Below are 24667 nucleotides of genomic sequence, written 5' to 3'. Positions count from 1 at the left end.
GTTAGATGAAAACACTAAAAATTGTAACAAACCAGAAAAAAGCAAGCATATTTAAACTTGACTCAGCTTATAGAGACACAGAATTTTAAATTTAGAATTTTGAAATCTCTATAAAACATCATAGACTTTGATTAATGATTGAAAAATCTCCATTTTTTCTCTATGATAGGTAGGATTCAAATTTTTTCTAAATTTTACTCATTTCATTTGGAGGATAGGAGATAGACTGCATGTGGTTTTCATGATTTTAGTTTGTTCTTTAAATCCATTCTCTAGGGTCTGCAATGAATGTTTTGGTTAAGATATTCTAAGAGTAGTTTGTTTTCATTGCTGAGCAAATGATAGGATATATTTTAGAAACTGAAATACAGAGCCAGATGGCTTCTTTATTCTTGTATGATACATATTAATTCATAATGCCTTGTTTTCAGCAGCAAAAGGATTATTTGTAACTTCCCATTGCCTTTTTTAGACTATTTCATATAGACAGAACTAGAAATTCTAGTTATATAAAGCTGTTCCAGCACAGGCTGGAAAGTAGGTCATTCTGACGGGAGTATACTAAACCGCCCATTGGTTGCTATAGCAATGACCTACTTTAAGAAACTATTACTGTTGATTCATGTTGAAATCATCTTTGGAACTGGTATAAGGAAGTTAAATGAATATAATTTTTTATATAATAGCAATAGGTAGTGATCTCTGGAGAGAAAAAAATCCTTTAAAAATTTAAAGTGAAGAACTACCAAAACATTGTCCCCTAATTTCTTAATTATTTTCAAAGTTGGATCATTTTAATTTATTAGAGGACTCTCATAAAATAGGTACTTTATTTATTTACTTATTTTTACTGTTTCATTTATTTAAAAGACCAAGTTACAGAGAGAGGTAGAGGCAGAGAGAGAGAGAGAGAGATGTCTTCCATCCACTGGTTCACTCCCCAGATGGCCACAACTGCTGGAGCTGAGCCGATCCGAAGCCAGAAGCCAGGAGCTTCTTCCAGGTCTCCCACATGGGTGCAGGGTCCCTGGGACTTGGGCTATCTTCTACTGCTTTCCCAGGCCATAGCAGAGAGCTGGATGGGAAGAGGAGCAGCCGGGACTTGAACCAGCGCCCATATGGGATGCTGGAATTTCAGGCCAAGGCTTTAACGCACTGCGCCACAGTGCCGGCCCCAAGTTGGAACTTCAAATCTATGCTGTTGGAGATTTTTTAAATGGTTGTATTATGGAAGAATTATATGCTCAGATATTAGTTGTCTCAGAGTCTCTTTTGTGAGGTAGAGTTACAGACAGAGAGGGGACAGGCAGAGAGAAAGGTCTTCCATCCACTGGTTCACTCCCCAAATGGCTGCAATGGCCATAGCTGGACCAATCCAAAGCCAGGAGCCCAGAGCTTCCTCTGGGTCTCCCATGTAGGTGCAGGGGCCCAAGCACTTGTGTCATTTTCCACTGCTTTCCCAGACCATAGTAGAGGAGGTGGATTGGAAATGGAGCAGCCAGGAGGCGAACCAGTGCCCATTCGAGTTGCTGGCGCCACAGCACTGGCCCCGATTCAGAGTCTTAATTGTACTATGCTTTGTTGATGAATATATTCATCCACATTGACCTTGTCATTGGGAAACTTATCTTTCAAACTTGATTTAAAGTCACTTTCAGATGAAGTTAGCAGTTCAAAGTGCTTTTGTGTGGATGTGCATGTACCCAACGAATTCATGTTTTCTACTGTCATGCCTAGGTATTTATGGAAATACATGCGTGTGGAGTTTGTTCAAAAATAAAAATTATTATCAAGGGAAAGTAATAATATGTTTAATGAATATCTTCCAAATGCTAGGGATTCTACTATGTGAATTTATACTGTTTCTAATTCTCTCCACAAGACAATCCTACTAGGTTATTTTATCCTATTTCTAATCATTTCAACAAATTGTAGAGGGCATATGATGAAATTTGTTTGCCAAATACAGAAAACAAAACAAAGGTTAAGGAAACTGTAATTAGGAATGAGACACATAATTTGAAATCCATTGGAAGGGCTTCATACACACATACACACACAAACACACATACACACACACATACAGACACACACGCAGAGTCATCTCTTGGTGTCCTTCTATCCCTGTAGATACCAAAATGTGCAAGTGCTCAAGGACCTATAATTGCATGTAACATTAAATTATCTCTAAATTACTTTAAACGTCTATTACAGTATGATGCTATGTAATGTGATGCTAGTTACAGACACCTTTTTAAACATTTTTTTAAATATTTATTTTAGAGAGAGGGAAAGGAGAAATCCCCCAAAGCCTACCACAGTCAGGGGCTGATCTAGGCTGAAGCTGGGGGCCAGGAATTCAATCCAGATCTCCCACATAGGTGAGACTCAATTACTTGTACCATATAGCATGCTGCCTTCCAGTGTGTACATTAGCTGAGAGCTGATATCAGGAGCAGAGCCAGGACTTGAACCTAGGTGTTTGCGTATGGAATACAGATGTTCCCAAGCAGCTTCTTAACTGCTAGGCCGAACTCCCTTCCTTAGTTGCAGTTTTTTTTTTTTCCCAAATAATTTTTCAGCTGTGGCTAGTTGAATCCATGAACTTGGAACTTGTGAATACCATGGACTAACTATATATTACATATACATGGTAGCTGTCTTATGTGGTATGATATGAACATTTCTCTAAGATGAGGTATACATTAAGTTCTTTGACAGTGCAGAGGACAGAGAAATTTCTTTTAAGAAAAGATTATTTCAAAGGCAGAGAAGGACAGAGAGAGAAAGAAAGGAAGAAATCTTCCATCTGTTGGTTCACTCCCCAGATGGCTGCAATTCCTGGGCCTGGGCCTGGGCCTAGCTCTAGCTGAAGACAGGAGCCTGGAATTCCATCCTGGTCTCCCACATGAGTGACAGGGGCCCAAGAATTTGGACCATAGTCCACTGCCTTCTTAGGTATATTACCAGGGAGCTGGGTTGAAAGCAGAGCAGCCCGGATTTAAACTGGTGCTCCAATATGGTTTGTCTGGAATTGCGACCGATGGCTTAACTCACTATACTACGACTCAGGCCCCCAAAGAAATTACTTTCAGCTGGAAGACTGAAGGTTAGTAGAATATGAACTTGAAAAAGATGAGAAAAGGAAAATTCCCCCTGAAGAAATGGAAATTAGAAACAAGATTGCAGGCCAAGGGAAGCAGGAGCAACCAGGAGATTGTGTGGAGAAGATAGTTTGGTTTGGTAGGAGGGCAAGGGGAGTGGGGGAGGAAATGAACCTGGAACCCTAGGTCAGTGGCCAAGCAGAGTAATTACTCTTTATTGTATAGGGAGTGGGTCTTTGAAGACCTTTGTACAGGAAAACATGAGTCATGAAGATTTAATATTGTGTATAAAATGGATTAGAATGCTGAGAGATTAGTGGTGGGCAGATCTACTTTAAGATACTGCAGTAAATAAAACAAGCAAGAGATAAGAACTAGAATTACTATAACAAGAATAGAAGTGGCTGGGAAGAAGGGGAGTAAAGAATGTTAGAGAAACACTTATGTAATAGTGCTCACTGTGGTCAGGTTGAGTTCTAAGAGCTTCATAGATACTAATTTATTTAATTCTCACCGTAATATTCAGTAGGTCCTATTACAATACCAATTTTACAGATGAGGAAATTAGATACAGCTTTCGGTATTGGTTGAAGTTTAGCAATCTGTCACTAGGCTTATTGAGTTAGGAACATCTATACAATGGAATATTTTGAAGTTATGAAAACTGATGCCATAAAAGTATGCCTATTGCTTTGGAAATATGTTTGCCATATATGAAGCCAGGCTTACAGTAAATAGAGAATATATTATTTTTTCTGCTTTTAATGAATACATGCTGATTATCAATTTTAAACTTTTACGAATTAAAAATGAAAGTGTGTATCTCGGGGGCCGGCGCCATGGCTCACTTGGTTAATCCTCCGCCTGCAGCGCTGACATCCCATATGGGTGCCAGGTTCTAGTCCTGGCTGCTCCTCTTCCAGTCTAGCTCTCTGCTGTGGCCCGGGAAGGCAGTAGAGGATGGCCCAAGTGCTTGGGCCCTTGCACCCGCATGGGAGACCAGGAAGAAGCACCTGGCTCCTGACTTCGGATCAGCGCAGCACCAGCTGCAGCAGCCACTTGGGGAGTGAACCAACAGAAGGAAGACCTTTCTCTGTCTCTCTTACTGTCTAACTCTATGTGTCAAATAAATAAAAAAAAGTGTATGTTTCTCTCCTTCCTACACTATTATAAGTTTCTACTCCCCAAAGATAGATATTATTAATAGCTTAGAAAGTATCTTTCCAGGTATTTTCCTTAAGCACATCTAAACATAAATAGATATGTGCAATGTAAATCTTGTTTTACCCACCAAATATGTATATAATTTTAAAGGTCATACTACAAAAGCTTGTAACAGAGGACAGCATCAGAGTGTGTTTACACCATCCTTCACTTTTTTTGTTTCTTCACAGATCTTTTCTACTTAAAATGTTTGAGTTAAAAGTACCCATATTATTTCAAGTGCTTATATTTGTACTGTATCTTTGTAACTTTTATGTGTAATCACAGGTGTAAATTTTAGTATCTGTGGAAGAAAATATCACAGTATGGAAGAAAAACACCGTACTTAAAACAGTTTCTATTGCTTTGTTTCCTGAAGTGCCAAAACAAAAATTAAGTCTTAGAGTGCAAAACTTTTTCCATTGTAACATATTACTTAGTCCATATCATTCTAAAACTTGCTTTTGTTTCATTGAGTGTTTATTGAAAAGCATTTAAAATGCTTATTCAGCCTGTGAACTAAAGAAAAATAAAGGGTAAATTATTGAGACTTAATTGTTTATTTTATTAATTCTTTTTTTTAAAGATTTACTTATTTATTTGAAAGTCAGAGTTACACACACACAGAGGGAGAGAGAGAGGTCTTCCATCCGATGGTTGATTCTCCAATTGGCCGCAACAGCCAGAGCTGCAGCTATCTGAAGCAAGGAGCCTCTTCTGGGTATCCCACGCGGGTGCAGGGGCCCAAGGACTAAGGCCATCTTCTACTGCTTTCCCAGGTCACAGCAGAGAGCTGGATCAGAAGAGGAGCAGCCCATATGGGATGCCGGAATTTCAGGCCCAGGGCATTAACCCGCTACATCACAGCGCCAGCCCCAATTTATGAATTCATTTTTTTTCTTTTCCAATCTCTTATACCATATGAAAACATTTCCACAGAAAGGTTGAATATTAAGAAATCTTGCTAGTTATTACTAGCTTTGGTTGAGAAGATGCTGAAATTAATGGTACAACAGAGATTTTGGAGATTCTTTGCCTTGAGTTATCCCTTCAGGCCATTTTAGTTTTGTCCTATTTCAATTTAAGGACACTTAAAATTGGTAGAGTTCATTTAACTTCTTATTTTTGATTATAATAACTTTAAAAATATTTTTAAAAATATTTATTCAAAAGAGTAACAGAGGGGTAGAGGCAGAGAGATCCTCCCTTCTCTGATTTACTCTTGATGCCTGCAAGAGCCAAGTTTAGGCCAGGTTAGGAGTCAGGAACTCAACCAGGTCTCCTACATAGGTGGTAGGGACTCAGGTACTTCGGCCATCTTCCACTGCCTTCCCAGACAAATTAACAGGAAGCTAGATTATAAGTGGAGCAGCAGGGACTCAAATTGGCACTCCAGTATGGGACACCTGCATTCTAAGCAGTAGCTTAACCCTCTGTGCCACAATGCTAATCCCTAAAAACTCTTATCTTTGTTCTATATAGAAACTGTTCATAAAAAATACAGGGAGTGGGCCGGCGCCGTGGCTCAATAGGCTAATCCTCCACCTTGCGGCGCCGGCACACCGGGTTCTAGTCCCGGTCGGGGCGCCGGATTCTGTCCTGGTTGCCCCTCTTCCAGGCCAGCTCTCTGCTGTGGCCAGGGAGTGCAGTGGAGGATGGCCCAGGTGCTTGGGCCCTGCACCCCATGGGAGACCAGGAAAAGCACCTGGCTCCTGGCTCCTGCCATTGGATCAGCGCGGTGCGCCGGCTGCAGCGGCAGCCATTGGAGGGTGAACCAACGGCAAAGGAAGACCTTTCTCTCTCTATCTCTCTCACTGTCCACTCTGCCTGTCAAAAAAAAAAAAAAAAAAATACAGGGAGTGGAGGACTCTTCTTGACAGGCAGATACATAAAATTCGATGCTTCCCAAAACCCAGATGCTTTTATGTTGTTATATGTCTAACAACTGTTTTCTTCTCCAAAGTATTTGTACATTGGTAGTGATGGGTTGGGGTAGGGGATTGTGTGTTAAGAAGGTGACTCCAAATCAAGACAAAAAGAATGTGATGAAATATAAAGGTGAGAATAGGAAGGTTTGTTTTATGTGAAACATCCTAAGGTAAAATGGCAGGATATCTAACATCCTCATGAGTACAGAAATGTTAACACTCTAAGCTGTAGAGATGGTGACCCCTAAAGGGGGAAGCATATCAAACTTAAATAGTATTGCTTATGTCACTAATAACTGCAGTTGTGAAAAAATCAACGGAACTTTTTTTGTGAAATGATGGGATTTGAATGGGAAAAGAGGACAAAATAATCTGAGAAATCTTCTAGAATAATGCTGTCCAGTAGAACTTTCTGCAGCTATGTGGTGGTTATGTATTTGTGCTATCCGGTATGGTAGCTACTAGCCACACATGTGGCTGTCGAAGACTTGAAATGTGTCAAGTATGACTGAGGGACTGAATTAAATTTAAATGGTTACATGTGGATTTAGATTACCATATTGGACAATGCAGTTCTGAAATATGCTTTTTACTGCCTTTAAATCACTCCTCCACATAGACAGACATTATCACCATTCTCAAAGAGCATGTGGCCTGTAGAAAAGGCAGACAAATATTTAACCTTAAGATGACAAAACATAAAAGAAGCAAAGTAGAGAGGAACTAGGATATGTCTAGCTGAGAGGAACAGAGTCTAGATGAAAATTAACATAAAGCAGGTTGAATCTTTCAGGTGTGACAGCTCTTTCAGATTTGCTTTTGGGGACTGCTCCATGTCTTCACCATAGAAGATACACAGTGAACAGTCTTCTGGTACTGCCCCAGAATTTTTCCAGATATTTGTCATATATTAACCATGTTAGTAGCCCCACTCAGTCCTTGAAGCCTTTTTTTTTTTCTTTTTCAAGGTAGAGTTACAGAGGAAGAAGGAGAGACAAATATCCTCATCTGCTGGTTCACCCCCCAAATGGCTGCAATGGCCAAGGTTGTGCCAGGCCAAAGCCAGCAGCCAAGAGCTTCTTCCTGGTCTCCTCCATAGGTACAGGGGCCCAAGGCACACCAGCAGGGAGCTGGATCAGAAGTAGAGCAGACGGGACTCCAACCACCACCCATATAGAGTGCCAGCACTGCAGGCCGCGGCCTAACCCACTGCACCAGCCTCTTGAAGCCTTTATTAAAAAATGAGCATTTTGGGCCAGCGCTGTGGCTTGCTTGGTTAATCCTCCACCTGCAGCGCCGGCATCCCATATGGGCACCGAGTTCTAGTCCTGGTGCTCCTCTTCCAGTCCAGCTCTCTGCTGTGGCCTGGGGAAGGCAGTGGAGGATGGCCCAAGTGCTTGCGCCCTGCACCCACATGGGAGACCAGGAGGAGGCACCTGGCTCCTGGCTTCAGATTGGCGTAGCTCCAGCCGTAGCAGCCATTTAGGGGGTGAACCAACGGAGGGAAGATCTTTCTCTCTGTCTGTATCTCTCACTGTCTAACTCTTATCTGTCAAAAACAAAAAAGAGTTACTGTATAAAAAAGAAAAAGAGCATTTTAAGGGCAAGCATTGTGGCATAGTGGGTGAAGCCACTGCCTGTGGCACTGGCATCCTATAAGGTATGGATTCAAGTCCCAGATTTTGTTGTTTTTGTTATTGTTGTTTATGCAAGTTCATTGAAGAAAAGTAAAGCAATTACTAGCAGAGCTATTAGTTGATCAACTCCCAGATTCTTTGCTTTCGATCCTTTGATTCTGATCCAGCTCCCTGCTAATTTTCTTGGGAAGACAGCTGAGGATGGCCTAAGTACTTGGGCCCATGCAACCACGTGGGAGACCTAGAAGAAGGCTCCTGGCTCCTGGCTTCAGATTGGCCCAGCTCCAGCTGTTGCGGCCATTTGGGAAGTGATCCAATCTCTCTCCTTATCTGTCTGTCTCTAACTCTGCCTTTGAAATAAATAAATAAATCTTTAAAAAGTTAATATTTTGTACACTGAGTTAATACCACATTGTTTAGCATCTATCTTATAGTTTTTTCATTGATTAGATTAAAAACTTGGAAATGGATGCTGCAATTTCTTTCTCAGATGAGAAAATTATTTATGTACTCACAGTCATTAAATAGAATGTTTCCTTGGGTTGTGTTGTGGCACAGTGGGCTGAGCAGTCATTTACAACTCCTGCATCCCATATCAGAGAGCTGGTGTGAGTCCCAGCTGCTGCAGTTCTTTCCAGAACCCCAGCGGATGGGCCTGGGAAGCAGCAGATGATGGCTGAAGTACCTGAGGCCTGGCCAACCACATAGGGGACCCAGATGGAGTTCCTGGCTCCTGGCTTCTGCCTGGCCATTTGGGGAGTGAACTAGCATATGGAAAAATCTCTCTGTTTCACTCTGCCTTTCAAATAAATAAATAAATCTTTTTTTAAAAAGGTTTAAATTTTTTCCCCTGTAGTTGTTCTAGATTTTTTTTTTTTTTTTTTTTTTTTTTTTTTTTTTTTTTTTTTTACAGGCAGAGTGGACAGAGAGAAAGGTCTTCCTTTGCCGTTGGTTCACTCTCCAATGGCCGCAGCGGCCGGCGCAGTGCTGATCCGAAGGCAGGAGCCAGGTGCTTCCTCCTGGTCTCCCATGGGGTGCAGGGCCCAAGCACTTGGGCCATCCTCCACTGCGCTCCCGGGCCACAGCAGAGAGCTGGCCTGGAAGAGGGGCAACCGGGACAGAATCCGGCACCCCGACCGGGACTAGAACCCGGTGTGCCAGCGCCGCAAGGCAGAGGATTAGCCTATTGAGCCGCGGCGTCAGCTCTATTTCATCAAATTTAAACAGTGAAATCAATTACTTTAATTGCTGTTATAGTTTTTTATGTAATTTTTATGTTTATAAATTCAATTTTTGCTAATAGTCACTTATTTAATAGAAATTTATGATTTAATTCAGGAAGGCACTAAAATACTGGGAAAGTTGTACTGTAAATTAAAAATATAAGTGTGGTCTCTGAAAATGGTAGTTTATATGTTAGAGTTGGCATTTTAGTGATGAGGTTGGCATTTTAACTTTTAAAATAACATAACTTTGCAATATGTTGTATCTTATAAATATTTTTTAAAAATTTTATTATTTTCTTCTCCACAGATTTTTGCTTCAGTGTCTTGAGGATCTTGATGCTAATCTGCGAAAATTAAACTCTCGTCTGTTTGTGATTCGTGGACAACCAGCGGATGTGTTTCCCAGACTTTTCAAGGTAATTTGAAAAGTATTTACATAAAATAACAACATCTTTAGCAGCAAAGATAACATATTTAGCAAACAAAGCTTTTCAGTTATTTAACTTAAGCTTATATAACTTAAGTATTTTTAGACTATTAACTTTAACTTAATAACTTAAATAACTTTAGCTTATTAAGTTGTGAAAAATATTTTTCTTGAAGATTTATTTTTTTATTTGAAAGGCAGTTACAGGGGCTGCTGGTACCATGGCTCACTTGATTAATCCTCTGCCTGCGGCGCCAACATCCCATATGGGCGCTGAGTTCTAGTCCCGGCTGCTCCTCTTCCTGTACAGCTCTTTGCTGTGGCCTGGGAGGGCAGTGGAGGATGGCCCAAGTGTTTGGGCCCCTGCACCCACATGGGAGACCAGGAAGAAGCACCTGGCTTCTGGCTTCAGATCTGCATAGCTCTGGCCGTGGCGGCCATTTGGGGAGTGAACCAACGGAGGGAAGACCTTTCTCTCTGTCTCTGTCTCTCTCACTGTCTATAACTCTACCTGTCAAATAAATAAAATAAAGGCAGTTACAGATATGCAGAGGCAGAGAGAGAAAGAGGTCTTCTATCTGCTGGTTCACTCCCCAAATGATTGCAACAGCTGGAAATGGGCCAATCTGAAACCAGGAGCCTGGAGCTTCTTCCAGGTCTCCCATATGGGGTTCTTGGCCCATCTTCTACTGCTTTCCCAGGTGCATTAACAGGGAGCTGGATTGAAAGTGGAACAGCCAGGACTCAAACTGGTGCCCATGTGGGATGCCAGCACTGTAGGCAGTGGCTTTACCTGCTATACCACAGTGCCAGTCCCATGAAAAATATTTTAAAATAAAAATTATATGTATTTTTTCTTAATGAAAAAGTTACATATGATGAAATCATGACTGGAAAAATAATTTATAATGAAAAGTTAATTTTTCTTCTGCCTTAAGCTGCTAGTTCTTCTACCAAAAGCAATAACTACTACCAGTTTCTTAAATGTCCAATTATAAATACGCTTTATTTAAACAAGATTGTATATGTGCATTTATTTACATTTGTACCTGTGTTCTCTTTTTTAAAAACCTAGGTGACAGCACATTGTATATACCATTCTATTCTGTTCTGTTCTGTGCTTTATTCACAGAATCATGTATTTGGGATATTGTTCATGTTACTTCTAAATGGTTCCATAGTGTTCCATTGTGTAGATTTACAATAATTTCTTTAACAGGCTTTCTATTGAACATTTAGTTGTTTTTTCTACAAGCCTTTTGCATGCAAACAGTGCCAATGAATATCCTCATTCACATGTGTATATCTTTGATCACATGTGCCTATACATTTGTGGGATAATTCTTAGAAGAAGAGGACTTTCTGGGTCAAAACAATTATCGTTGTATCAAAAATGCAAAATTGTATTTTTTAACTTGGTAGAATCTTATAAAATTCTTGATCTTAATCTCTCCATTTTCCAATTGAAAAAAGTAGGCCTAGAGAGATTAAAGGAGTTGTCCAGGATCATACAGCTAGCTCACGAAAGTGCTCAAACCAGAAGCTAAGTTTCCTGTCCTTTTTATATGCCTCGTTCCTGTTTATTATCATTAGAATTCCTAATGTCTCCCTGCTTCTTTTTGCAGCTGTTTGATTCATCATATTTAAAAATATATATAATTATTTATCTGGAAATCAGAGAAAGAGGGAGAGAGATCTGTCGATCAATCTTCCATCTGCTGGTTCACTCCCCAAATGGCCACAACAGCTGAGGTTGGCCCAAGCCAAAGCCAGGAGCTTCTTCCAGGTCTCCCCCATGAGTACAGAGGCCCAAGCACTTGGCCATCCTCTACTGCTTTTCCAGGCACGTTAGCAGGGAGCCAGATCAGAAGTGGAGTAGCTAAGGCTAGTACTGGTGACCATATGGGATGCCAGCATTACAGGTGGCAGCCTAGGCCATTCCGCCACATTGCTGGCCACCATCATATTCTTATAACAGCAGTGTTTCTTTTTTTTTTTTTTTTAATTCAAAGATTTGTTTATTTGAAAGGCACAATGACAGAGTGAAGGAGAGACAGAAAGAGAGAGATCCTCCATCTGCTGGTTCATTCCCCAAATGGCTATAGCAGCTAGGCCAGACCAAAGCCAGGAGCCCAGAACTTCATCTGGATCTCCCACGTGGGTGACAGAGGTCCATGTATTTCATCCATCTTCTACTTCTTTCCCAAGTGCATTAGCAGGGAGCTGTATCAGAAGCACAGCAGCTGGGACTACAACCAGCAGTCTAGGATGCTGGCATTGCAAACAGCAGATTAACCTGCTGTGGCACAATGCCAGCCCTTCAAGTTAGAATTTAAACTAGATTGTCTACAGCCCATGCCACCCTGAACATGCCTGATCTCCTCTGATCTTAAGCTAAGCAGGGTCAGGCCTGGCTGGTACTTGGATGGGAGAATTTAATCTAGGTGTTCGGAAGAATTGTGACAAGAAAGTATATCTGAGCCGGCGCCGTGGCTCAATAGGCTAATCCTCCACCTTGCGGCGCCGGCACACCGGGTTCTAGTCCCGGTTGGGGCGCCGGATTCTGTCCCGGTTGCCCCTCTTCCAGGCCAGCTCTCTGCTATGGCCAGGGAGTGCAGTGGAGGATGGCCCAGGTGCTTGGGCCCTGCACCCCATGGGAGACCAGGAAAAGCACCGGGATCCTGGCTCCTGCCATCGGATCAGCGCGGTGCGCCGGCTGCAGCGGCGGCCATTGGAGGGTGAACCAACGGCAAAGGAAGACCTTTCTCTCTCTGTCTCTCTCTCTCACTGTCCACTCTGCCTGTCAAAAAAAAAAAAAAAAAAAAAAAAGTATATCTGAAACAATAACAGTTTATCCACAACTCATGAGTGTAAAAATGTGGGCATTTGCCTCAACTCTAACTCTAAATCTATTTGGTATAAGTAAGAATTTAGTCAGTTTTTTTTAAAGGATTTATTTTATTGATTTGAAAGAATTATGGAGAGAGGTAGAGAAAGAGACAAAGTGAGATATCTTTCATCTGCTGGTTTACTCCCTAAATGGCCACAACAGCTGGAGTTGAGCCAGTCTGAAGCCAGGAGCCAGAAGCTTCTTACGGGTCTCCCACATAGGTGCAGGGGCCCAAGCACATAGGCCTTCCTCCACTGCTTTTCCAGGTGGAAAGGGAGCTGGATTGGAAGTGGAACAGCTGGACTTGAACTGGCACCCATATGGGATGCCATTGCTGCAGTCTGGGGCTTTAACACACTGTGCCACACCGCCGACCCCAGATTTTAGTCACTTTAACATAACAGAATTTTTATTTACTTGGGTTTTTAAATTTATTTTTAGAATTTATTTGAGAGACAGAAACAGAGGAAAAGCTCTCATTCTCTGGTTTACTCCCCAGATGGCTTGCAACAGCCAGGATTAGGCGGGGCTTAACTTGGAGCCAAGAACTCAATCCAGGTTTTCCACATGGGTGACAGAAACCCAACTACTTGAACCATTTACCACTGCCTCCCAGGGTTTCTGCATTAGCAGGGAGCTGGTACCAAGTAGCAAATGCAGGTATCAAACACATGACAGTCAACACCTTAAACTGTTGGTCCTGCCCTTTTTACTTGTTTGTGAACAAATTTTTTTCAAGGCAACAAGTCTTTTCTGTTCTTTGTTTTGAGACTACTTCTGCCTAAAGTAGCATATTATCGGATCAAATTATGTTCTGCATTTAGATAATGTCCTATCTTGTCAGTTTGGCAAAAAGGCATGGGTTTCTACATGTATCATAAAATACAGATGCATGAATGCATACATAAATGCTTTTTTGATTTTTTTCCTCTGGCTACATATAGAGGTCTATATAAAATGCCATTTATGAAAACTTTCAGATTTATTTACTGTGTCTGGAACTGTAAAGCAAATTAATGTTTTGATTTTTACTTTTTGTTTAGAGGGACTACAGGCATGTATTTTAAAAACTAAGTCTAAAAAGTTATAGAATTGAAAGCAGGCATCCCGCCCACTCCTAACCTTCTCACCCCCTGTTTCTATGAGGAAGAAAACTCTTTCGTCAGTAACTAACTGACGCAGGTAAAGCTGTGTCTCTGGTTTTTTATTCTATTAACTGCAAATAGTGAGAATTTTTATTAGGTAATTAATTCTGTTTCCTACATTGGAGAGAAAACTGGTTTAGACCTAGTAACAGTGCCTTTAGTTTATTAGGATGGTTGATAATGACTCATACTGTTGTTTCCTTAGTATGCATCTTCCCTTGGTAGGCATTGACTCATTTTATTCTGTTTATATTGAGATTTAGGAATGGATTGGAGCATTTTTATACATACATCTATAATTCAGAGAAAAATATGTCTGATACACTGTTGTTATATTTTCTGGTGTAGTTTCTTTTTTTTTTTTTTTAAGATTTATTTATTTATTTATTTGAGGGTCAGAGTTACACAGAGAGTTAAGGAGAGGCAGAGAGAGAGAAAGAGGTCTTCCATCCACTGGTTCACTCCCCAATTGTCCACAATGGCTGGAGCTGTGCTGATCCGAAGCCAGGAGCCAGGGGCTTCTCCCGGGTCTCCCACACGGGTCCAGGGGCCCAAGGACTTGGGCCATCTTCTACTGCTTTCCCAGGCCACAGCAGAGAGGTGGATTGGAAGAGAAGCAGCCGGGACTGGAACTGGCGCCCATATGGAAAGCCAGCACTGCAGTCAGGGGCTTTACCTGCCAACCCCTTCTTGTTTAGTTTCTACCTAGGTGTTTTTCTCAGTTAAATTCTGACTTAATATAAATTAATAAGATAGCTTTTTTTTTTTTTAATGTACCTAAATTTTTTAAAGAACGGTCTCATGGGCTGGCGCTGTGGTGTAGCAAATAAAGCTGCTGCCTGTACCACTGACATTCCTTTTGGGCACCAGTTGGTGTCCTGGCTGCTCTGCTCTGCTTTTGATCCATCTCCCTGCTAATGGCCTGAGAAAAACAGCGGAAGATGTTCAAGTACTTGGGCACCTTCCACTCACATGGCAGACCAGAAGAAGCTCCTGGATCTTGGCCTTGGCCTGCCTCAGCTCTGGCCATTACAGCTACTTGGGAAGTGAACCAGTGGGTGGAAGACCTCTCTCTCTCTTCCTCTATCCTCTCTCTGTAACTCTGACTTTCAAACAAATAATAAATCTTCAAAACAAACAAATATTCTCACTGTATCCAAGAAACAGAGACATGTTTCTATATTCTTTATAAATGGGCACATCGAAGCATAATAAAACACTTTGTTCAGAATCACAGAATAAAAAAAAAATACATATTTAGCCTCCAGCACTTCAGTAGTAAAATTTATATTAGAATTTTTTAGTTATTTTGGATCTTGTTTAATTGCTTCATGGCACAAACTTGTTAAAATTCATTCAGCAGATACTCATTGAATACCCATAATGTATGAGGCAGTGTTCAAAGTGCTACAGATACATTGAAAACAATAAAAAAAAAAGTTCCTGGGCCAACACTGTGGCACAGTAGGCTAAGCCCCTGCCTGCAGTGCCAGCATTTCATATGGGAGCCAGTTTGTGTCCCGGCTGCTGCTCTTCTGATCCAGCTCTCTGCTATGGCTTGGGAAAGCAGCAGAAGATGGCCTAAGTGCTTGGGTCCCTACTGTAAGGCTGCCACAAAACACACCAAACACTGGAGTAAGGGGAAGGATTTATTGGGAGAAAACCCAACAGACCAGAGAGAAGGGGCAAAGAAGGAAAAGAGAGAGCATGTGTCCTGGCAACGAGTCCTAATATCCCTTTGTCAGAGGGCAGCTAGGGAAGTAGGAGTAGCGAATCTCATGAGGGTGGGAGTGGAGCTGACACCGGTGGTTGGACCATGAGATTTAGGACCAAGCCTACCATGCAACACGGCGACAGGGGCCATGGCCTAAGAGGGCATCTGGGGCATAGATGGCACCACAAGTAAGATGGAGCCATTTTACTAACACCTATAGCTGCATCAAGACCCTGAAGAAGCTCTTGACTCCTGGCTTGGGATCATCCGAGCTCTGGCCCTTGTGGCTATTTGGTGAGTGAACCAGCGAATGGAAGACCTTTCTGTCTCTCCCTCTCTATGTCTGTAACTCTGCCTCTCAAATAAATAAATAACGTCTTAAAAAAAAAAAAAAAAAAAAAACAGGAATGAGACCTGTATTTGCAGCTAGGACTTTAAAAAAAATTCCTTACTTCTCAGAGCTTGTACTACATTGGAAAGGAGACAGATAAAGCAAATTGGCATTGTTAGGTGGAGATAGGTGCTATAGAGAAAAATAGATTGTGGGATGGTAAATGCTAAGGTGAGGGAAGGTTAATTACTTTATATGGAATCACTGAAGGCCTCTGATAGGTGGGATTGGGGCACAGATATGAAAGGAGTGAGCCATGGAGATATCAGGGGTCAAGTATATTTAATCTACAATATTTGTGTCTCTTGCCACCAGAGTGTAGAATTTATTTCACTTAAATTTGAGTTGGCCTTAAAACTTATTTTAACTGAGTCTCAAAAGAAGACATTATGTGAGTTCCAAATACTAGGCCTCGAGCAACCTTGGAACTTTAACTTTCCCTGCTTGAAATGCTCTATGATATAAGAAAGTCTAGACAAGAATATGAATGATGGGAAACCATGTAGAGAGAGTGGGTCAACCAATAGCCAGCACCAAGATCTGGGAAGTGTGAGTGACATCATCTTTAGCCCTCCAGCACCAGCCAAGCTGCCAGATGTTGGAAGCCTGGTGAGCCAAAAAAATTGAAATCCTTTTTTTTTTTTTTTTTTTTTTGCTTAGCAGCCAAACACATTTATTAGTCTTTTTTCTTTTTTTTTTTTTTTCCAGGAACCCAAAAATATTTTGTAGTTATAATGTAAGCAACTGAGTTGCACATAATACAATCATATCTTTCCAAAATAAAATAAAATAAAAAAACTAAACAAAAACAAAAATAAGCTGTTTAAAAGCCCAAAAAAAACCTTCAGAAAACTCTTATATATGCATTACATCATCTTGTAGCTTTAATGAAATGACGACGACTTAGTTCCTTATTACTCAACCTGTCACAATCCAATAAAACACCACCCTTTAGTTTTTTTTTGTTTTTGATTTATTTTTTGAAATCCAGCATGAGAAATACAGTTATGGCAAAAACTATGCTATGGCAAAAAATACACATAAAATGCAACTTTTCAGCTTATTTGTACATTAGTACAGTTTAACATTGTGTTTTAAGTGAACCAGTGATTTTAAATTGAAATCCTACCATATATCTTTTCTGACCACAATGGAATGAAGCTGGAAATTAACAACTCAAGAATCTCTAGAACATTTGCAAACACATGGAGACTGAACAGGATGCTCCTGAATGAATAGTGGGTCAAAGAAGAAAAGAGAAATCAAAACGTTTCTGGAAATCAATGAAGATGATAGTACAATATATCAAAACTTAGGGGAGGACTGGCGCCACGGCTCACTAGGCTAATCCTCTGCCTGTGTCGCCGGCACCCCGGGTTCTAGTCCCAGTTGGGGTGCCAGATTCTGTCCCAGTTGCTCCTCTTCCAGTCCAACTCTCTGCTGTGGCCCGGGGAAGGCAGTGGAGGATGGCCCAGGTCCTTGGGCCCTGTACCTGCATGGGAGACCAGGAAGAAGCACCTGGCTCCTGGCTTTGGATCAGCACAGCGCACCAGCCACAATGCGCCAGCTGTAACAGCCACTTGAGGGGTGAACCAACAGAAAAAGGAAGACCTTTTTCTCTCTCTCTCTCTCTCACTGTCTAACTCTGCCTGTCCAAAAAAAAAAAAAAAAAAAAAAAAAAAAAAAAATTTTAAAAACAAAAAAAAACTTAGGGGATACAGAAAAGGCAGTGTTAAGGGGGAAGTTTATAGCAATTGGTGCCTGCATCAAGAAATTGGAAAGCTATTAGTGCATCTCAGGGACCTAGAAAAATAACAATAAAGCAAATCTCAAATCATTATGAGCAAAGAAGTAATTAAAATTAGGGAAGAAATAAACTTGAAAGAAAAACAGCACAAAAGATCAGTGAATTGAGTTGGTTTTTTGAAAAAAAAAATTAACAAAATTGATACACTGTTGGCCCAACTAACTAAAAAAGAGAGAAGACCCAAAACAATAAAGTCAGAGATGCAAAAGGAAATGTAACAAAAAGATACCACAGAAATAAAAAGAATCATCAGGAATTACTACAAAGAGCTATATGCCAATGAATTGGAAAACCTAGAAGAAATGGATAGATTCCTGGACATATACAATCTACCAAAATTTAGAAAACCTGAACAGACCAGTAACCAAGACTAAGACTGAATCAGTAGTAAAGACGCTCCCAGCAAAGAAAAGCACAGGACCGGATGGCTTCACTGCTAAATCCTCCCAGACATTTGTAGAACGAATTCCCCCTCTTCTCAAGCTGTTCAAAACAATTGAAAGGGAGGGAATCCTCTCACACTCATTCTATGGCTAGCATCACCTTAGTTATTAAACCAGAAAGATACAACAGAGAAAGAGAACTATAGACCAATATCCCTGGTGAACACAGATGCAAAAATCCTCATCAAAATACCAGCTAATAGAATCCAACAACACATCAGAAAGATCATTCACCCAGACTAAGTGGAATTTGTCCTTATCAATAATTATGATTTATCACATTAACAGACTGAAGAACAAAAATCATATGTGTCAGGATCTCCCCCTTCGGAAACTGGCCGGGTTACCATGAAGGAAGCGTCGAGGAGACTGAGGAAGGTCAAGCTAAACACACTTTATTGATGCTCTAGGCGACTAGGAGGAGAGATCACTCAAGCCTACTCCTGCGGGCACCAGGCACTACGGACCAGGAGCTTCTCCCCGCAGGCACTAGGCACTACGGACCAGGGAGAGAGGCTGAGCAACCTCTGGTTTACAGCATCTGAGGGTCCCCTTATATACAGTTTCTAGAGGCTAGCCCCACCCACATTCCGACCCCCCAGGTCCCGTTGTCATGGCAAAGACAGTTTGTGGTTAGGCCATCTAGTTAGGCCATCGGTTTTCAAATCTTACCAGCTAGGGTGGTTACCACTCTACTTTCAAGCTACTGCGCAGTTACTTTCTTTCAAAGGGCGATACAATTACTTTCTCCATGAATGGTTCCCTAACAATCCTCCCTTTTCTTTTCTTTAAATGCGCTCGTAGCCCTGCAAAGCCCGTTGAGCCGCTGGGCCAAGGGGACGAACATTCTTGAGCATATTCCAGATTCGGGATCTTCCTTTTCTTCTTTTTCTTCTTCTTCTATTTCTGGTGGGCTGGGTTCCTTTTGGAGGGCTAGGTATCCCTTCGCGAAATTCCGTCCAATTGAGAAGAGGTGCTGTAAGATAGGCAAGCATACAAGAACCATACAAAATATTGCTCCTATTTTAAACCATTTCCAGGATGGGAGCCAAGAGGAAACTGTGTCAGTCAGAGTATTTATTGTCTGTCCCACTGTTCTGACTTGACCTATCTTAAATGCCGCTATATTTTGAAGCTGTATTATCTGTAGAGCTCTCTTAGTAATGTTAGCCTCAAGATGAGTGGTTGCATTTACCCACTCTAGCCAGGTAGAATGGTTGTATTTGAACATATCAGCTAGTTGTGTTGCATTAGGAATGGATAGATTGTTCCACGGAATGGTGGTAATGCAAACTCTTCCAATCCCTTCACACTTGAGTTCTCTTTCCAAAGCTAGTATAGTAATTATCTGTTCTATTTGTACCGTGTGTGCTTCGAGCATCTGGAGCCCCATAGCGTGTGTCTTAAGCAGTGCTGACTGGTCACCTAGCTGAGCCCGCTGCACCTGAATTACCTTCAGGAGGGACTCCAAAGCATCTCCCTGTAGTTGGGTAGTGCTTAGAGCCAGTGCTCCAGTCACAGCGCCAGCTACTGCGGCTGCTGACACAGCTATAGCGACAATAGCTGCTGTTACTCCAAAGTCTCTTTTTTTGGGGCATCAGTTTTATTGGTATAGTCAAATCAGACATATTTACTTGTACATATGTGAAGGGAGTTGCCTTTACCACCATATATGGAGCCAAGAATGTTACCATTCTCTCTTCCCGTTCCAGGTCCCTTATATAGCAACCGAGCTCCTTTTTAGAATCTAATGAGTGTGTGCATCTGGCATACAATACTTCCCCTTCTGTTCTACATGTCCAATTTCCTGGGTCTTCCCTTACTGGAATTTTTACAAAATGTTTGTGAAACATTTCATATCCTGCCTGCCAAAAACAATGTGTTGACTGATTGCTACTTGGAGGTCTACATATAATATATCTATGCTCTGAGCCATTTTTACAAATAAAAAAGACAGAAGACTCATCTCAAATTGTTGACCCTTGTATTTTATATGTTTCGTTCACATACATGCTATATCCAAAGCCTGGAGTTGATAAATAGGGTATGTTTGATTCATTAAGGCAGTAACTCTCATTTTCATAATAGAAGGAACACCCTACATGACTAATTCTCTCTAGATCCTTTTCTTGTCCCTCCCCTATTTGGACTCCCCTGTTTTGTTCAAAGGTCATCCACACCAAAGAGTCCTTTACAGCTATGCGGAAGCAATTGATATGCCCCTGAATCTTTGTTATAATAAGCCTGGGATCTATGTCATGGGCAAATGCAGTTTCCCATTCTGAGTAATCCATCCTCTCCTTGCTGTTATTAACATATGGTTCTAAATACGAATGCTCTAATCCTAGCAGGGTTAGATCTGGCCCTACGAAAGATATCTCTTCTGTGCATGTTGTTGTTACCCACGAGGTACAGTTAGGCTTTCCCCAGTAATATTTGTCATCTCTGCTCAGGCTATATGTCTTATATTCTAAGCATTTAATTAAAGCAAATGGGGGTCTGACACACAGTCTACTTAATCCCACTTCAAACGTTGTTTGTTTCCACTTGTCACACGCTTCATAAATAGTTCCTTCCAGTGAGCATCCTCTCATTGTGCAAGTTAAGGGGGCATTTTCTTTAATCTCTGTAATGTCTCTACATTCCATAGATCCTGCATCAGTCAAAAAGGATATACTTTGTTTTGTTATTAGGTTTAAGGGCCCTGTCAATTTTGGTACAACACCACAACATGTGCAATTTGTATAATTATTGTGTGCGTGACAAGTATAATTACCGCACTCTATTTTGGACCTTTTACAATTGCTAGAGAGAAATCATTCAATTAAATCTCTCCAAGGTCCCACCAATTCCTTAGCACGGGTTAACCAAGGAATAGTATAATTTTTTACTTCTGTCTTAATGAGGGATAGAGTCCCTGTGGGCTCACATCCTGACCTTGGTACATTTGATTCACAGGTAAAGGGCACATTATTAACATCAGGATATGTATAAGCTGGTGGCTTTTCTACTAAGCCTAACACTTGTTCTTCTGTTTTTACACTTGGCCATATAATTAAGATGATAATTACCATGATCAATCCATAAGCTCTGAGCATAGGTAGTTCAAATCTTTCCCACAATTTCATTAAGTTGCCTAATAATTTAAATCATTTAAGCGTTCGCTTACCTTTGATTAACTTACCTTTATCTGAGTCCCATCTTTTTAATTCTTCTTTTACCTGTTGTAGATGAACTTGTTGTCTGGCTGCTAATTCATCTTGTTGGTCCTCGGGCAATCCCTCAAAAGGATTGACAAGCAGTGGATTTTCTTCCTCATTTACTTGTTTATGTATGTACTGTTCATAGAGGTCTTTGCTTCTCTTCCTTTAAAGTACATTTCTCCGTTTGCTGCTGCTGTTGCCATTTCTGGAGCTCTTTAATCCTAGCTCTGGAATGTGAAATCCCTAATTCTTTCTGTAAAAAGCACAACTGACAGTGGTATCTACATTTCTTACAAACACATGAGTTCTTTTGACAGGATAATTGCAGTTGATATTCCATTAGTGCCTAATTGGAAATTCCCAAGTCTTGAGGTCCTGGGGCTGGAACCATCCTAACATGTCTTTGGGGCAAGCTAATAATCCCCTTTTCAGGTGTGTCAATCACTACTGCTCCTTCTCCTTTCCAAAAGATGGTGGTGGGCCCTTTCCAGTCTTTACTGTTTGGTAATCTATAAAAGCAAAAGAGTTTTTTATCTTTAAATTTCTGGAGTTGGAGCGTTTGCTCTAGTTCTTGCCATCTCTGATGGATATATCTTTCAGTAGGAGTATAGCCTCCTATTCCTCCCCTTTTCTTTTGATTAAGGGTGATAAGAGCTAATTGTAGCCGTGCTTCAATGGTTTGAACCACATTGGCAAATTTATCCATTTCTTGTTTTAAGGATTGATTAGCTCTCTCAACCATTCCTTGTGACTGTGGATTATAGGGTGTGCCTGTGGTATGATCAATATTTAAATATCGGCACAATCCCGTGACCTTCTCTGCTGTGAAGTTAGGGCCATTATCTGTATGGAGTGCTCGGATCTGAAATAGATTCTGTAGTTCTAATATTCCCCATACTGTTTCCTGAGCAGTCTCCTTAGGAATTAGCTTAGCCCATCGAAGGCCAGTGGATGTCTCAATGGCTACCAGAATTAGCTGGGCCTTATAGTGGGTCACATCCATTTGCCACAGTCCTGGCCCTGATCTACTAATATGAGGAGTAGTTCCTCCTTTATGTACACTCTTGGGGCAGTTCTTTATTATTTGTTCTGCTACAATTTTGGTAAGCTGAATTGTTGTCTCAAGTATGACACATCACTATGCCATTTATCATGATCATCCGTGGCTGTCTCAATATGTTCTAGAAAAAAGATGTTTGGTGCCTTACTTATGTCATGGAGCACAGGCATTAAAATTAACTGAGCTATTAGTTGTCCTGTTTTTACATATACTATTTTTTGGGATAGGTTGACCAATCTTATCTTTAAAGGATTTTCATCTCCTGGGCTGATGAAACCTCCCTACCCTTACTTTGGCCTCAGTCATCTCTGATGTTTCTGCCCCCCCCCTCCTGGGATTATGGTAATTTGTGTTTGAAGGTTAAGGGTCTCTATTACCTTTGGCGTAAGTACCAGATCTTTTGGGGCACTTATGGAGTATCCAATCTGTTCTGGTTCTTTTTCCTTAATGTGACCACCTTGTACTACCAGGTTTATTTGAGTTGTATTTATTTGTGAAACTAATTTGTCAATATTTTCATTGCCTAGGATTCCCTTATGTCCAGGCACCCATTGGATATAAATTTCTTCTTTACTTTCTATAGCTTCTAGTATGGTTCTAAGCAAGGGTTCTTCAATATTTACAGGTAGGGGTCTGGCCTCAATTAATGTATATACATATTGGGAATCCGTAACTGTATTCATTATTGGGGGTCCTTCTTGAAGGGCTAGTAGCATGGCTCTTTTTTCTAATTCTTGATTACTTCCCTCACTCTCCTTAACTAGTTTAACTCCATCTGATCTCCAAAAGCCATATTTTCCTTGCCCCTGTTTGCTTCCTGCATCAACATAGTAAGTAGGTCCTGGCACGGGATGACCTTGAAGACTGCTTAGCGCCCTTCTAAGCATTAAAGGTGCATGGATACATTCAATCTGTGGTACCCAATGCAAGTAGGGGTCTTCCTGAATCATAACATCTAAATCCTCTTTTTTAATAGGTAACCTATATATAGGTTCTTGCCCTATTCGTATAATGCATTCTTGTCTGATTTTATGTAGACATTTTAGGGCTCTAGTTAGAGGAGATGCTGCCAATACCTTTGGAAATTCCTGTCTACCTACCCAAAGAATATCAGATCCTTGGTGCACTTTATAATTTATGGTGTTACCTCCCATCATAACAGTGCAGTAAACTTCCTTGCTGGAGTCCCAGTAGCTTAAAGATTTGTGTTCTTATAATAGCCTCCTTATAGTCCGTAACTCCTGTCTTGCTTCGGGGGTCCATTCCCTGATACTATTTAACTCTTGGTTTTCCTTCATCATAAGAGTAAAAGGTTTTGTCTTAATTCCGGGAACAGCTTGGGTCATCCAATTAAGGAGTCCTACTAACTTTTGTAGTTCATTTAGGGTGGGCTTCTCTGGAAGTTCTGGCAACTCTAGTTTTTGCAGTGTCCATTTATTCAGGTGCAACAAGTACCCCACCCATGAATAGGGATATTGTTCTTGTAATTTCTCATTTGATGTCTCGAATACCTTTTCTAAAAACATTTTTCTGAGTTTTTCTATGATCAGTTTGTGTTGTTTTGGAGAATGATCGGACCCAATATATATATCATCCACATATTGATAAAGATCTACTTCTGGGTGTTGTTGTCTCCAGGGCTCTAGTATGTCCCTTAGTGTACTTTGGTAAATCAAGGGACTTAATACAAAACCTTGTGGGAGGCAATTTCAAACATACCTATGGCCTGGACCTTGATTATTAACCTCTGGGATGGTAAAGGCAGTGTACTGCCTGAAGTCCTTATCCAGAGGGATGGTAAAATAAGCATCCCCTATATCCAAAACAGTAACCTGGTCTCTTCTTTGTAATCCTCCAGGGTGTGGAATACCTAATTGAACTTCTCTTCCCTTATCTACTCATTTATTAAGTTCTCTAAAATCTATTAACATTCGCCATTTCACAAATATTGGGGTGTTCCAGGGATTATCTGGGTCTGCTGGAGATATCTTCCCTTCCTCTAGTAGTCTTTTTGTTATTTCCTTAATTCCTTCTAATTTTTCTTTGGTTAAAGGCCATTGGGGAATCAAGGGACCTTTATTAGAATCTTTCATTTTTATCTTTACTGGGGTAATTTGGGTAGAGAGTTGCGCCATAATTAGGGCTACCCCTAACTTTGTTAAGACATCCCTTCCAAATATATTGATGGGAATATCTGGGGATATTAGAATAGATATCTTTGTCTTCCTTCCTTTTTTGTCTTTCAGTGTAACCTGTGATATTTTTTGTAATTTAGAGCACCCTCCCATCCCCTCCATATTTGCCATCCTTCTGTTATCCCTTCTTTTATTCCTTTAACCTCTTGTTCCCTTATTATAGTTAAATTAGCCCCTATGTCTAACAGCCCTACTATATCTTTCCCTGCTAGGTTTACCTTTAAGGTAGGTCTTTGTTTTAATTCTATTTTGGTAGTTTAGGGTAGATCCCTGTCGCAGGGGTTTCCGTCTGTG

General features: G+C 40.9%; 1 protein-coding gene across 1 annotated transcript in view; it reads left to right on the top strand.

Annotated features, from left to right (window-relative positions):
• Positions 1-24667, top strand: part of CRY1 (cryptochrome circadian regulator 1) — a 93993-nt gene that overhangs the window by 39667 nt on the left and 29659 nt on the right. Inside the window, exon 2 of the mRNA XM_002711421.5 lies at positions 9406-9514. Coding sequence (XP_002711467.2) covers positions 9406-9514 — 109 coding nt within the window. The remainder of the gene's footprint in view (positions 1-9405; positions 9515-24667) is intronic.

Source organism: Oryctolagus cuniculus, chromosome 11 (assembly GCF_964237555.1).
Source record: "Oryctolagus cuniculus chromosome 11, mOryCun1.1, whole genome shotgun sequence".
Taxonomy (NCBI): domain Eukaryota; kingdom Metazoa; phylum Chordata; class Mammalia; order Lagomorpha; family Leporidae; genus Oryctolagus; species Oryctolagus cuniculus.
The sequence above is the reverse complement of the archived record's forward strand: the minus strand, read 5'-3'. Positions and strand labels throughout refer to the sequence as shown.